The 15,966-nt window shown below is 43.9% G+C and overlaps 1 protein-coding gene across 2 annotated transcripts; it reads right to left on the reverse strand.

Annotated features, from left to right (window-relative positions):
- Window position 1: 1 nt before the first annotated feature.
- On the reverse strand, window positions 2-15,774 carry LOC110538135 (all-trans-retinol 13,14-reductase). Of its 2 annotated transcripts, none has more exons than XM_021624755.3 (11): window positions 15,286-15,774; window positions 14,229-14,411; window positions 13,259-13,500; window positions 9,422-9,623; window positions 9,019-9,216; window positions 8,818-8,937; window positions 7,723-7,861; window positions 5,786-5,895; window positions 4,933-5,102; window positions 4,586-4,745; window positions 2-4,404 (listed from the first exon to the last, which is right to left on the reverse strand). In XM_021624755.3, exons 1-11 carry the CDS (start codon window positions 15,443-15,445, stop codon window positions 4,259-4,261), a joined length of 1,830 nt encoding a protein of 609 aa, XP_021480430.2. In that variant the 5' UTR covers window positions 15,446-15,774; the 3' UTR covers window positions 2-4,258. The 2 variants fall into 2 exon arrangements, with proteins under 2 accessions (XP_021480430.2, XP_090049330.1); XM_090193204.1 differs by having other exon boundaries at window positions 9,417-9,623; window positions 15,286-15,757.
- Window positions 15,775-15,966: the final 192 nt, after the last annotated feature.

The following is a 15,966-nucleotide window of genomic DNA, read 5'->3' on the forward strand; positions in this document are numbered from 1 at the left end:
GTTGGGGGAAAAAATCTATTCAATCTCTTGATTCCTTCATTATCACAGTTTGTGCTATTGTTACAAAGTCTCCCCATACATTTAGAGTGGAATAATTCATTTTTACAACGATCAGCGTGAATATGTTTTTGTATTCAATGTTTAGTAATGAGCAATTAACTTTGTACATTTGAAGCAAAGCATGCTGATTCAAAACAATCCAGTCTGTACATTGTAAATGTCTAATGCCTCCGTTTGAACACAATGGTTAGTGTTACAGCGCTTTTAAGCCTGGTTCACAATTTTGTTGTGTTATGGCTTTTTTGCACCAATAGAGAGAGTTACAGTTTCACCCTACATTACTGTATAGGAGCATTTAGCATAGCTGGTTGGAAGACTGTCTGAACACTTAAGACATAAGCCACTGTTATCCACAGTATATTGAGTTATGACACATTATTAACATGTGTGCAGCAGTTGTATTGGTACTGGTATCAAAAGTATTGGTAACTTAAATCTACTCCACCCAACACTTTTGTTCTCAATATATTAAGAGTGAAAATATGAAATGTGCTAATCACATCTATCTGAACACTTGATTTCTGAAAACATTTTATTTATTTTTTTAAAGCTATCTATCCCTGGGCAATAATTTCCAAATGTCGATTGAGTTTACAACCAATTTACAGATCTGATGCTGACAGCATCCACAGCCTGCAGGCCAGGCAGCAGGCTGTTAGTCAGCCTGCCAGCTTAGTGGAGTCCGCCACTAACTAGCACAGTCAGTGTAGTCAGCTCAGGTATCCCCATTGAGACCATGTCTGTGCCTCGGTCTAGGTTGGTCAAAACTAAACATGGCGGTGTTTGCCTTAACAATCTCACTGGAATAAAGACCACCTCCATTCCTGTCATTATTGAAAGAGATTGTGATATTTCACATCTCAAAATAGGGCTACTTAAATGTTAGATCCCTCACCTCCAAGGCAGTTATAGTCAATGAACTAATCACTGATCATAATCTTGATGTGACTGGCCTGACTGAAACATGGCTTGAACCTGATGAATTTACTGTGTTAAATGAGGGCTCTCCTCCTGGTTACACTAGTGACCATATCCTCCGCGCATCCCGCAAAGGGAGACTGCACTTGTGAAGGTGGTAAATTACCTTTTAAATGGCGTCAGACCTAGGCTCTGCATCTGCTCCTAGACCTTAGTGCTGCTTTTGATAATATCAATCACTACATTCTTTTGGAGAGATTGGAAACACAAATTGGCCTGCACGGACAAGTTCTGGTCTGGTTTAGATCTTATCTGTCAGAAATATATCAGTTTGTCTCTGTAAATTTCAGTGTTCCTCAAGGCTCCGTTTTAGGACCACTATATATTTTAACTCTTGGTGGTGTCATATGGAAACATGTTAACTTTCACTGCTATGCGGACGACACACAGCTGTACATTTCGATGAAACATGCTGAAGCCCCAAAATTGACCTTCCTGGAAGCCTGTGTTTCAGACATAAGGAAGTGAATGGCACCAAATGTTCTACTTTTAAACTCAGACAGAGATGCCAGTTCTAGGTCCCAAGAAACAAAGAGATCTTCTTTTGAATCTGACAATTAATCTTGATGGTTGTACAGTCGTCTGAAATAAAACTGAAGGATCTTGGCGTTACTCTGGACCCTGATCTCGCTTTTGACGAACATATCAAGACTGTTTCAAGGACAGCTTTTTTTTTTTTCAAAAATCTGAAACTTTGTCCAAAAATAATGCAAAAAAATTCAGCCATGCTTTTGTCACTTCTAGGTTTGACTACTGCAATGCTCTACCTTCCGGCTACCCAGATAAAGAACAAAATAAACTTCAGTTAGTACTAAACACGGCTGCTAGAATCTTGTCTTGACAAAATATGATCATATTACTCCAGTGCTAGCCTCCCTACACTGACTTCCTGTTAAGGCTAGGGCTGATTTCAAGGTTTTACTGCGAACCTACAAGGCCTCCTTACCATCTCTAGAATTTCTAAGCAAACAGCTGGAGGCAGGGCTTTCTCCTATAGAGCTTCATTTGTATGGAATAGTCTGCCTATCCACGTGAGACGCAGACTCAGTCTCGACCTTTTAAGTCTTTATTGAGGACTCATCTCAGGTCCAATGATTGAGTGTAGTCTGGCCCAGGAGTGTGAAGGTAAACGGAAAGGCACTGGAGCAACGAACCGCCCTTGCTGTCTCTGCCTGGCCGGTTCCCCTCTCTCCACTGGAATTCTATGCCTCAAACCCTATTACAGGGGCTGAGTCACTGGCTTACTGGTGCTCTTCCATGCCATCCCTAGGAGGGGTGCGTCACTTGAGTGGGTTTAGTCACTAACGTGATCTTCCTGTCCGGGTTGGCACCCCACCTCAGGTTCATAGAGTGGGGAGATGTTCATGGGCTATACTCAGCCTTGTCTCAGGATGGTAAGTTGGTGATTGAAGATATCCCTCTAGTGGTGCAGGGGCTGTGCTTTGGCAAAGTGGGTGGGGTTATATCCTGCCTGTTTGGCCCTGTCCGGGGGTATCGTCGGACGGGGCTACAGTGTCTCCAGACCCCTCCGGTCTCAGCCTCCAGTATTTATGCTGCAATAGTTTATGCGTTAGGGGGCTAGGGTCAGTCTTCTATCTGGAGTATTTATCCTGTCTTATCCGGTGTCCTGTGTGTGTATATCCTCTCTTTCGCTCACTCTCAACACTACCTGGCCTGATGACTCCTTGCTGTCCACCTGGTTGTGCTGCTGCTACAGTTTCAACTGTTCTGCCTGCGGCTATGGAACCTTGACCTGTTCACTGGACGTGCTACCTTGTCACAGACCTGCTGTTTTCAACTCTCTAGAGACAGCAGGTGCGGTAGAGATACTCTGAATGATCGGCTATGAAAATCCAACTGACATTTACTCCTGAGGTGTTGACCTGTTGCACCCTCGAAAACCACTGTGATTATTATCTGACCCTGCTGGTCATCAATAAACATCTTGGCAATGTTCTGTTATAACCTCTTCTGTGAGAATCTCCCATCTTACGTCAAAGACACTAGTCACATGATCTCATTGATAGAGGGCTTAGGAAGGATACTAGAGGGCACCCTGCTGGCCACTTTTGATGTGGAGAGCTTGTACACTAAGATCCCACACACTGGAGGCTTGCAGGCGCTGCAACACTTCCTCTAGCAGAGAGACTCTACCCTTGCTCCATCCAATGATTGCATCTTACAACTTACTGAACCGGTATTATCCAATAACTACTTTGTCTTTGAGTTAAGGCTTTTTCCTTCAAATTCAGAGTGTAGCCATGGGCTCCCCTTCCCCCCCATACACCTAATATGTTCCCCCTGTTGATGACGCTCATTATACATTAAGATTGAACCAAAAGATTACATGTAACAAGTATGAAATACAAAACAATTGTGAATTTGAATTCAACAATAATGTATGTTGATTCTAATATGTATAATATTCAATTATGTTTCTATATGATAATAGCGTAATATATGTACTATGCCATAAACATTTTTGTTTGTTTTTTTGTTAACAGTTTCTGTGCCTTCCTACCCTGAGGAAGGCACAGTGATGCCGAAACGTTGGTAAATACCCATTCAATTCCTGGGAGTTTATATGCTGTTAGTCAGAACCTCCACACCAACACATTTTTTTCTGGCTGTGCGCCAGCTCATGTTTTTTTAATAACTCTTCACCAGGCACAGCCAGAAGAGGACTGGCCACCCCTCATAGCATGGTTCCTCGCTAGGTTTCTTCATAGGTTCCGGCCTTTCTAGGGAGTTTTTCCTAGCCACCGTGCTTTAACACCTGCATTGCTTGCTGTTTGGTGTTTTAGGCTGGGTTTCTGTACAGCACTTTGTGACATCAGCTGATGTAAGAAGGGCTTTATAAAATACATTTGATTGAAAGATTCCTCGACTTTCAAATTTGTTTTCCCTTAACAGTGAGAGAGAGCAGAGTTCTCTACACTTATTGATAAGAATAGTTACACACTCAAACACACAGTAACCATCTTGAGGCATCTTTTCACTGTGTTGACTGTAGGACCAGAGATTGAAGCCTGTCCCTGAGCTTGTGTTATTGTAGCTTTGGTGAGTTGAATGGAGTAGGGTGAAGTTGCCCCTAGACGCTGATCCTGGGTATTTTCCCCCACTAATGTGGATTTGGGGAGAGGAAGTTGATCCTAGATCTGTACTTAAGGGAAACGTCACCCGGAGCAACAACGGGTTGAGGGAGGTGGTCAGTAGCGTGCTACTTCAACTTCTTAGTGTCGACACGTTTGGTCTTCTTGGCCAGAGCGATGGCATCCAGGTGCAGGTTACGGTTGAGGATGACAGAACCACAGGTCAGAGCCCCAGCCAGTGCACCAGCAAAGCCACACACAAACACATCCTGACCTGTACACAGAATATAAACATCAACGCGCAGTAGAAACCAGAGCCGATAGACCTTTAATACTGAAGTCAAACGTATGACTTATCCAAATGCTAAGCCATTAGTTAGCCTATCGAAAACAGACATATAGCTAGCTTCTCTAAGATATATCCTTGGACCCGATCAGCCATATAAGTATCTGACCTGTGAGGTAGAGGTTCTTCAGGGGTGTCTGGGGCCTCACGGTGGCATTGCACTCAGCGCTGAAACGAGCTGTGCCATGGTCTGCTCCATAGATCTCCCCTTTTGGGGCTCCAATGTAGTGTGTGTTTGTTATGGGTGTTCCAGCCTCGATGAACTCAACCTAAAGACAGACCGAGAGAGACGAGGGAGACGCATGTTTCCAGCGAGGTATTAAGTTACACCATTTGTCAAAATTGAAAGGAAGGGTGTCTATGTTACAACTTACTAGTGCATCCTCCATTGAGATGTTAGGTTTCCTGGAAAAAGCATTCTAGCAGAGTTTAGTACGAATGGGCTAAATGCTCTACCTTGTCCCTGGTAATCTTGGGGAAGACGCTCATCACCACCTCCAGAATCGAGTCACAGAATATCTGCTTCAGCTCCTTGTAATCAGTCCCTCTGTTGGTCACCTTGTCATCCTTCCACTCCTCAAACCACTCATAGTTAGCAAAGCTCACCAGACTCAGGGTGGACTTGCCTGTGGAGAATGGGAAACGAAAAAGGGGTCGAAACATGTCTGTTCAGCCTTCATTCTGATGGCATCAGATATAGTTAGTTGTGTGCACTTCCAAGAATCTATATTACAAAATGTTTTGGCATGGTGTAGATCAGAGACCAGCAGGCTGGGTTTAGGAACACATTGCAACACTAATGCATTAACATTGAACAGTCAATAGAATGGAACTAATCAACTTAAGACTTTGAAAAGACCCTGAAAAGGCATTTGATAGCCTGGACAGAGCAACCATCTGGTACCTAATAGAAACAACAGGATTCTGTAGTTATGTTGTCTTTCGTATTTTGTTCCAACTGTTGTCTTGTCTGTGTTTCTATTCATAAAACATTTCACAAAAGAACAAAAGACAGTTTCACATCAGGAATAAAACTAGAACAAACATCTAACACGGCAACCCTCAGGGGAAAGGGTCAACCTAGAAACACCTGGAGGAGAAGTGTCCAGGCGAGAGCAGCCTCAACTGGCACAACCTGGAAAAACTTGCCTCCGAACCGAGTAAGATGTAGGACAGTAGTCAATGGATTATACTCCTTATTAGGAGCCAAATGTTTAAATAAGTAGTCAGTCAGTGGATGATTCATTTCCAAGGATAAAATAATTTATTATGGTGAATATCAGCGCAAACACTAGTCTCGTTTCTGTACCTGGTGATCGTTCCTCCCAGGTGGGATCTTTGGCTGATGGAGAGGCAACAAAGAGGATGGGAACACTTTTCGCTGACTCCTCCCTGTTACCCTTCAGATAGGTCTCAACCCTGTAACATCCAGATAAATGGGTATAGTAAGATACTGTAGTTTTAAAGAGCCTACACTAAAGAACACTTCACCCTTCTCAGATTCTGATGCACATATACAGTACATTTGGAAAGTATTCAGATCACTTCTTCCACATTTTGTTAGGTTACAGCCGTATTCTAAAATGTATTCAATTGTTTTTTCCCTTCAATCTACACACAATACCCCATAATGACAAAGCAAAAATGTTATTTTTGTTATGTTTGTAAATGTATTCATATAAAATATTACCTTTACATAGTATTCAGATCCATTAAATCAGTACTTTCTGGAAGCACCTTTGGGTATGACACTACAAGCTTGGCACACCTGTATATGGAGAGTTTCTCCTATTGTTCTCTGTAGATCCTCTCAAGCTCAGTCAGGTTGGATGGGGAGCGTCGCTTCACAGCTATTTTCAGGTCTCTCCAGAAATGTTTGATCGGGTTCAAGGTTAGACTCTGGCTGGGCTACTCAAGGACATTCAGAGACTTGTCCCAAAGCCACATCACCTTGGCTGTGCGCTTAGGGTAGTTGTCCTGTTGTAAGGGGAACCGTCGCCTCAGTCTGAGGTCCTGAGCAGGTTTTTAATCAAGGACCTCTTTGTACTTTGCTCTGTTCATCTTTCCCTCGATCCAGACTAGTCTTCCAGTCCCTGCCGCTGAATAACGTCCCCACAGCATGATGCTGCCACCACCATGCTTCACCGTAGGGATGGTATTGGCCAGGGGACGAGCGGTGCCTGGTTTCCTCCAGATGTGACGCTTGGCATTCAGGCCAAAGAGTTCAATATTGGTTTAATCAGACCAGAGAATCTTGTTTCTCATGGTCAGAGTCCTTTAGGTACCTTTTGGCAAACTCCAAGCGGGCTGTCATGTGCCTTTTACTGAGGAGTGGTTTCCGTCTGGCCAAAAAAAAAACTGATTGATGGAGTGCTGCAGAGATGATTGTGTTTCTGGAAGGTTCTCCAAACTCCAGAGGAACTCTGGAGCTCTGTCAGTGACCATCAGGTTTTTGCCCACCCCACCCCACCTCACATCACATCACATATAGACAGGTGTGTGCCTTTTCAAATCATGTCCAATCAATTGAATTTACCACAGGTGGACTGCAATCAAGTTGTAGAAACATCACAAGGATGATCAATGGAAACAGGATGCACCTGAGCTCAATTTAGAGTCTCATAGCAAAGGGACTGAATATTTATGTAAAATAAGGTATTGTATTTTTCTATACTTTTGCAAAAAATTCTAAAAACCTTTCTTCGCTTTATCATTATGGGGCATAGTGTGTAGATTGAGGATATTTTTCTCTCTTTTTTACTTTTTAGAGTAAGGCTGTAACAACAAAATGTGGAAAAAGTGAAGGGTTCTGAATACTTTCCGAATGCACTGTAGACCGTGCTTGTTAAACAGTGTGAATTTCTATTGAGGTTCCAACATGTGAAATTAGTGTAGTGGTGAGTGTGAACTGATTATCTATTTTGACAACACCACATTTTAGTTTATACCAAACAGATTACTGTAACAGCACAATCTTTGATGCACACAGTAAAAGGTAGTGAAATACAGAATGTGACTACATAGACTCACTATCACAGTCTCATGTACCATAGGTTATGTAATGTCACTTCTCTCTCGAAGCCCTCACCACGATACCTTACACAATATTTGCCTATGCAACACATCCGATATGTTAATAAGGACAAATAAGGTGTAAATTAAAATATAATCGACAAGTCATTAGACAGTGGGGCCTACGGGGACACGCCAAACATTTAGGGTTAAACAAAGAGAGGAAGGACCTACAGTTCATCCATGTTGTGCTCTGTGAAGATCCAGTAGTTGTCTGCTTTGAGGCCCAGGTCCTCCTTGGTTCCAGTCAGGCCCAGGAAGATGCTCAGACCTCCCGCCCCGTTTTTCATCATACCAAGCTGCTTCTGGATGGCTGAAGGGCATCACAAGATCATACAACATTCATGATTAGTAGGGATGTGCATCTTTCCCTTTCAAGAAGATTCTATATGTATCAAGATAAATGGGCTCCGACACACTAAGTTTTAGTTTAAAATGATTTGGTTTGATTAAGAGGAACAAATCGTTGCGGTTCGATGCACTAACATTTGTTGCATAAACACATTCATTTTCATTTTCAAATCTGCAGCTGATGGAGCTGTGTGTGTGTGTAAGTGATGTATAGATCTATGGTGTATGATTAGGAATAGGCCTACCTCTCATTGGTCAGCGCTATTGGTCAAAGCTATGGACAGAATGCAGTTTAACTAGGCTACTGACATTGCCTGGGGTTGTTAAATATGACTTGAAGATCAATGACTGTCAACATAATTCCACGCTTAGTTTGACACTGAAGTAGAGGAAACAAGTGTCACAAAATATTAGGTATTTTCAGAGGGTAGAAAGTAATTTTAGCCCCCAAAAGATCCTGTACCTGGAATTTGTAACATTTGAATCGATTCTCTGACCGATGCATGCTACATTTGGATCGATTCTCTGACCGATGCATGCTACATTTGAATCGATTCTCTGACCGATGCATGCTACATTTGGATCGATTCTCTGACCGATGCATGCTACATTTGGATCGATTCTCTGACCGATGCATGCTACATTTGGATCGATTCTCTGACCGATGCATGCTACATTTGGATCGATTCTCTGACCGATGCATGCTACATTTGAATCGATTCTCTGACCGATGCATGCTACATTTGGATCGGTCTGGGGTCTCGATGCACAGATACCTTAAACATTTGAACCGGGGACCGATGCCCAGTGGTGAACTGTTAGATCATTAATGATTAGGCATCACAAGAAACATTGTCAACTAACAATTCAGTCTTAAACGCAGACATCTTGAACATACACCTTAATACCCTCACCCACCTGGCATGTCCTGAAGTTCCTTAGGCAGCAGCTGCTGGTAGGTGTTGAAGATGCCGGCGTTGGAGATGACCATTGGAGCATGCACATGGACCTCCTCCTGACCCTTCATCACGCTCACACCTGAAATCATGGGAACCAGAGGTGGTCAAATCTGACCATCTGTGTGATCAATCAATTCATCTTTCAACCAGTCCTATTCACCAATAGCCTCCTTGTTGTCGTTGAACAGGATGCGGTTGACTGGGGCGCGGACGAGTACGGCCCCCCCAGCTTTCTCAACGATAGGGATCATGTGATAGGCGATCTCACTGGCTCCTCCTATTGGGTACCAGGCACCAGTCAGGTAGTGGCAGACCATCAGGCTGTGCATGGAGAAGCTGGCATCCTTGGGCATGTTACCTGCAGTTACACAACAAAATGGAGTCCTATAAAAACCAAACACTCTACAAAATTGATGCAATTCATTTGTTCCACGTGGAGAGAATGTGTGTCCCCCAAAACAGCACAAATTAGTGAACCACATAGGGAATAGGGACACAGTCGATCATTTGAGATGGCTGTGGTTATGCTCTCCTCTATCAGGAACTACAGCAGCCTACCTTACCGTAAGTGCCAAAAATGTAGCTGAAGATGACCCTGAGGTCATTGTTCTTAGTCAGCTCGTTGACCACCTCTGTCACGCTGCGAGACGCCATGCGGAAGAAGAATGACAGACGATTGGCCAGGCCTGTGTACACCAGGAACTTGGCCAGGGGGACAGGAATGAGCTTCAGCAGACCCAGGAACCAAATGTTGTGTCCTGCTTTCTGTAGATGGAATACATACAGTACCAGTCAAAAGTTTGGACACACCTACTCATTCAAGGGTTTTTCTGTATTTTGACTATTTTCTACATTGTAGAATAGTGAAGACATCAAAACTATGAAAACACACATGGAATCATGTAGTAAGCAAAAAAGGCTTTAAACAAATCAAATGTTATTTGTCACATGCACCAAATACAGATTTCACCTTAGAGTGAAATTATTACTTACAAGCCCTTAACCAACAATGCATACAGGAGGTACCGGTACAGAGTTAATGTGCAGGGCAATATGTATGTAGGTAGAGTTAGTGATTATGCATAGATAATAAAAAAAGAGTAGCAGCAGCATTCTGGGGGGGGGGGGGCAATGCAAATACTCTGAGAAGCCATTTTATTAGATGTTAAGGAGTCTTATAGCTTGGGGTTAGAAGCTGTTTAGGATCCTTTTGGACCTAGACCTGGCGCTCCAGTACCGCTTGCCATGCGGTAGCAGAGAGAACAGTCTGACTGGGGTGGGTGGAGTCTTTGACAATTTTTATGGCCTTCCTCTGACACCGCGTAGTATAAAGGTCCTGGATGGCAGAAAGCTTGGCCCCGGTGATGTACTGGGCCGTACGCACTACCCCCTGTAGTGCCTTGCGGTCGGATGCCGAGCAGTTGCCATACCAGGCAGTGATGCAACCAGTCATGCTCTCGATGGTGCAACTGTAGAACTTTGAGGATCTGAGGACCCATGCCAAATCTTCTCAGTCTCCTGAGGGGGGGGAATAGGTTTTGTCTTGCCCTTTTCACAACTGTCTTGGTGTGCTTGGACCATGTTATTTTGTTGGTGATGTGGACGCCAAGGAACTTGAAGCTCTCAATCTGCTCAACTACAGCCCCATTGATGAGAATGGGGCCATGCTCGGTCCTCCTTTTCCTGTAGTCCACAATCATCTCCTTTGTCTTGATCACGTTGAAGGAGAGGTTGTTGTCCTTGCACCACATGGTCAGGTCTCGGACCTCCCCCCTATAGGCTGTCTCATCCATGTCAGTGATCAGGCCTACCACTGTTGCATCATCAGCAAACTTAATGATGGTGATGGAGTTGTGCCTGGCCATGCATTCTTGAGTGAACAGGGAGTACAGGAGGGGACTGAACACACACACCCCTGAGGGGCCCCCGTGTTGAGGATCAGCATGGCGGATGTGTTGTCACCTACCCTTACCACCTGGGGGCAGCCCGTCAGGAAGTCCAGGATCCAGTTGCAGAAGGGGGTGTGTCGTCCCAGGGTCCTTAGCTTAGTGATGCGCTTTGAGGGCACTATGGTGTTGAACGCTGATCTGTTGTCAATGAATAGCATTCTCACGTAGGTGCTCCTTCCAGGTGAGAAAGGGCAATGTGGAGTGCAATAGAGATTGCATCTGTTGGTGCGGTATGCAAATTGGAGTGGGTCTAGGGTTTCTGGGATAATGGTGTTGACGTGAGCTATGACCAGCCTTTCAAAGTATTTCATGGCTACAGACGTGAGTGCTACGGGTCAGTAGTCATTTACGCAGGTTACCTTAGTGTTCTTGAATACAAGGACTATGGTGGTCTGCTTGAAACATGTAGGTATTACAGACAGAGAGGGAGAGGTTGAAAATGTCAGTGAAGACACTTGCCAGTTGGTCAGTGCATGCTCGGAGTAGACGTCCTTGTAATCCGTCTGGCGCTGCGGCCTTGTGAATGTTGACCTGTTTAAAGGTCTTACATCGGCTACAGAGAGTGATCACACAGTTGTCCGGAACAGCTGATGCTCTCATGCATGTTTCAGTGTTACTTTCCTTGAAGTGAGCACACAAGTTATTTAGTTAATCTGGTAGGCTCATATCACTGGTTATATGTAGTCTGTAATGGTTTGCAGGCCCTGCCACATCCGCCGGTGTTGTACGAGTCGATCCTAGTCCTGTATTGACGCTTTGCCCGTTTGATGGTTTGTTGGAGGGCATAGCGTGATTCCTTATAAGCTTCCGGGTTATCGTCCCGCTCCTTGAAAGCGGCAGCGCTACCCTTTAGTTCAGTCCAGATGTTGCCTGTAATCCAAGGCTTTGGTTGGGGTATGTACGTACAGTCACTGTGTGGACGACGTCCTCAATGCACTTATTGATGAAGTCAGTGACTGATGTGGTGTACTCAATACCATCGGAAGAATTCCGGAATATATTCCAGTCTGTGCTAGCAAAACAGTCCTGTAGTTTAGCATCTGCTTCATCTGACCACTTTTTAAATAGACCGAGTCACTGGTGCTTCCTGCTTTAATTTTTGCTTGTAAGCAGGAATCAGGAAGACAGAATTATGGTCAGATTTGCCAAATGGATGGCGAGGGAGAGCTTTGTACGCATCTCTGTGTGTGGAGTAAAGGTGGTCTAGAATTTGTTTCCCTCTGGTTGCACATTTAACATGCTTATAGAAATTAGGTAAAACTGATTTCAGTTTCCCTGCAATAAAGTCCTCGGCCCCTAGGAGCTCTGCCGCTGGGTGAGTGTTTTCCTGTTTGCTTATAGTGGTATACAGCTCATCGAGTGTGGTTTTAGTGCCAGCATCGGTCTGTGGTGGTATGTAGACAGCTACAAAAAATGCAGATGAACACTCTAGGTAGATAGTATGGTCTACAGCTTATCATGAGATACTCTACCTCAGGCGAGCAAAACCTTGAGACTTCCTTAGATATCGTGCACCAGCTGTTGTTCACATAAATGCGTAGGCCCCGGCTCTTATCAGAGGCTGCTGTTCTGTCCTGCCGATAGAGTGTATAACCTGCCAGCTGTATGTTCTTAATGTCGTCGTTCAGCCAGTTGGTAGGATAACCGTGCTTTCAGTTTGTCCCATTAATTTTCCAGCGATTGAACGTTAGCTAGCAGGATGGAAGGCAAGGGCAGATTAGCCACTCGCCCCCTGATGCTCACAAGGCACCCTGATCTCTTAATGCAAAGTCTGTTTCCTTCTCCAGCAAATAACAGGGATCTGGGCCTGGTGTCTGTATTATATCCCTCCCGTCAGACTCATTGAAGAAGAACTCTTCATCCAGTTTGAGGTGAGCAATCGCAGTTCTGAAGCTCTTTTCGGACATAAGAGACGGTAGCAGCAACATTATGTACAAAACAAGATACGAACAACGCAAAAAAACAAACAAAATAGCATGGTTGGTTAAGAGCCGATAAGACGGCAGCCTTCACCTCCCGGCGCCATCAGCCAAATATATTTTATGTTTGAGATTCTTCAAAGTAGCCACCCTTTGCCATAATGACAGCTTTGCACACACTTGACTCCACAACCCTTGCCCTCAACACAGATGACAAACAGACCAGTCCCCAGATGGTAGCTCCTCTTTGCCAAAGTGCAATCTCACAATTCCTTGCATTTGGCATATAATGCATAAGTAGGGAAAAGGTTCTGAGCTCAGATAACAGCACAAGGCAGTTAGCATGAACCACAATTTCAAATAACAGCAGCAACATTAGCACAAGCATAGCATTCTAATCAGCTTTGCAAGATGAATACTTAGTTGACCTTAAACATCAAATAAACAATCACCATTACTGTTCCATTCAAACACTTGTCAACTGATGTCTACGGTATGAAGTTATTGATGACATCATGTAACAGCACCATACCTTGACCAGCCTCATGTACTCATCGATGGCCGCCTCCTCCCCAGGAAATAACTTCTTCAGCTCGTCAGGGAAACGGTTCCTGCCACTGTAGATGGGGTAGGTGCGCCTGTTTCCAGGAGGGCCCAACACCACCTGGTCAAAGGGGTTGTCCAGTGGCTCCCACTGCAGCTGACCATTGGTCAGCTGGTCAAGCATACAGCGGAAGGGCTTATGCTCCAACAGGTCCCCGATGTAGTGGATACCTGAGGTGGAGGCATGATTGATAGATGTATTTTATTATTAGATCGTCTTATATATTTAGGATGTCTAGCTCACATCACATGGGCTTATAAACCACAGTATTATTGATACATAGTTTGCATTTACAGTGTTTCACACTTGGACACAAACTTACAATTTTTGGGTTGTTGAGACAAAACCAGGCTAGGGTCAGCCCAGGACATGTGGTCAGGACATGTGGTCAGGACATGTGGTCAGGACATGCGTTCAATTTTTTTAGGAACTTATTCAGGGTCTCAACTTACTGTTGAGAGTTGGAATAGTAGAATACATAAGGGGCCATTTTTCTCTGCGCCCCATGGCAAAATGTGTCGAAGTGCAGGAAAATGTCATTTTTTAAATCTTTTCGCTGTCAAGAGGGGGAGGGCTCTAAAATGTGTAGGGACATTTTACTTAGAGCCCTCAAAAGGCTAGGGCTTGCTCTGTCTGCATGACTGTGTATCTGATGTAGGAATGCAGAACCACAAGCCACTATGCAGAACCCTACCACCAACAAAAAGTTACCCATCCCTGGATTAGGTCACCAACAGAAATAGACTTGGTTCGTCGCCACTACCACTTCTGAGTAAAGGAAGGTATCTACCACATTTAGTAAGGAAAGGTAAACTGATAGCTGCCTTCTAGGTAAGGAAAGGTAAACTGATAAGAGCCTTCTAGGTAAGGGAAGGTAAACTGATAAGAGCCTTCTCACCCACGTCAAACTCAAAGCCTTTCTCTGTGAAGGTGTGGCAGCAGCCTCCAGCCCGATCATGTTGCTCCAGAACCAGGACCCGCTTTCCAACCTTAGCCAGCAGCACCGCCACCCCAAGACCACCAATTCCACTGCCAATGACAATGGCATCTAGTTTCTCAGGTACTTTACTGGCCAAGAAACCTGGTAAGGAAGAGTAATAAAAACATACAATTAACACAGATATTGTCAGTTAAATCTTCTTACATGAAACAAATAACGATGTGTTCCAGCAATATTATCCCACGGACCGTGCAAAGACAGCCTAGAACCACGTTTCCATCTAACCATTTCATGCGGATGAATTACCTGACCCATGAAAAAAAAGTTACGACCGCATTTTCATGGAAACATTAAAATGCTGTACAATTATATAGGCATAAATGCAAATCTCATTTGTTCGTTCGATATGGTGGGATCTTTGTGTCGGTAAAATGAATTATGCTATAAATTAATTATGTGCACTACGTAATTACACACCGCGTTTTATCCGCAAAAAAAGCCAGTGATGGAAACACATGTCTGGTGGTTTTATGCAGATTTTTGAATATTCGAATGAAAGTCTGTCCCAAATTGGATGAAAACCTAGCTAGTGGTACTGAAACAGGTGTTTGTGTAGCAGCTATAAACATGATATAGTGCGGGGTGGATTTCGTTTCAAGAAAGAGTTTAGTCACGAGTGCAGTACAGCAGCTTTGGCCAGCTTGTGACCCAGTACCGTCGGTGACAATCAGTGTAGTCATAAGATATTGTAGAACCATTGACATGGTTTAACAGACAAAATAGTTGCCTGACCTGCTTTCCTACTTCAAATTAATGCTAATACTCTTGCGATACATGTGAACTACACAGCCATTTAATTATGCAACAAGATATAACTTTCGAAACACACACAGGACAAGGGTGACTGCCCCAAAAATATTTACAGAATGTAAATCTATTTGCGCACATATTCCTAGGAAACTATATTTCGTGCATGCATTGGTGATCGGTCAAGCCTTGTGTCCACGATACTCACCCTGCTTCAGAACTTTGTTTTTCTCCTTCTTTTGGGTGACCAGTGGTTTAAGCGGCTCACGAGTGTCGATATCGAAAGGATTTGGTCCGGATGTACGGAACACATATTTGTATAGTAATGCAGCTAGAGCCGCACAAATGATTGCTACAATGATCCACATTTTACGAATTTTAATCGGGGCACCTTCTCACTTTTCGAAGTGGACACACACTTCCGCGTGCGAACAAGTGGTTCAGAGCCACTTGGAACCCTTCCACGCATGACAGACAGCACATGTGTTTATGGTCGTATCTCCATCGTTTTCAGCCAAAGAACATCAGGATTACTAAATAGTGTAAAAACGACGCCCGCAGTTAATTCGCCCAGACGGTATAATGAGGATTCTATTAAAGTGACCCGGGCTCAACGCGCGTAGTTTCCACCGGGTGAAAAGCGAGCTGCCTCCCAGGCATTAGCCGGCTGCACGTAAAACTCAGTTTTAGTCGAATTAACGTCAGATTTGACTTTTCGCAGCAGGTTAGGAGAATTCACGTAGCAGGTTATGATGATTGGGTTGAGGTTAGGAAAATAGTTATATACTGAACAAAAATATAAACACAACAATTTCAAAGATTTTACTGCGTTACTGTTCATATAGGGAAATTAGTCAATTTAAATAAATTCATTAGACCCTAATCTACG

This window comes from Oncorhynchus mykiss, chromosome 12, assembly GCF_057628025.1.
Source record: "Oncorhynchus mykiss isolate SJ-2025 chromosome 12, ASM5762802v1, whole genome shotgun sequence".
NCBI classification, from domain to species: Eukaryota; Metazoa; Chordata; class Actinopteri; order Salmoniformes; family Salmonidae; genus Oncorhynchus; species Oncorhynchus mykiss.

Excerpts from the sequence above, each read along its gene's own strand:
- LOC110538135 (XM_021624755.3), bottom strand. The coding sequence starts at position 15,445 with ATGTGGATCATTGTAGCAATCATTTGTGCGGCTCTAGCTGCATTACTA. Across the intron at positions 9,624-13,258 it reads AGTACATGAGGCTGGTCAAG|AAAGCAGGACACAACATTTG; the intron begins GTATGGTGCTGT and ends TTCCATCTACAG. Across the intron at positions 8,938-9,018 it reads CGACAACAAGGAGGCTATTG|GTGTGAGCGTGATGAAGGGT; the intron begins GTGAATAGGACT and ends CCATGATTTCAG.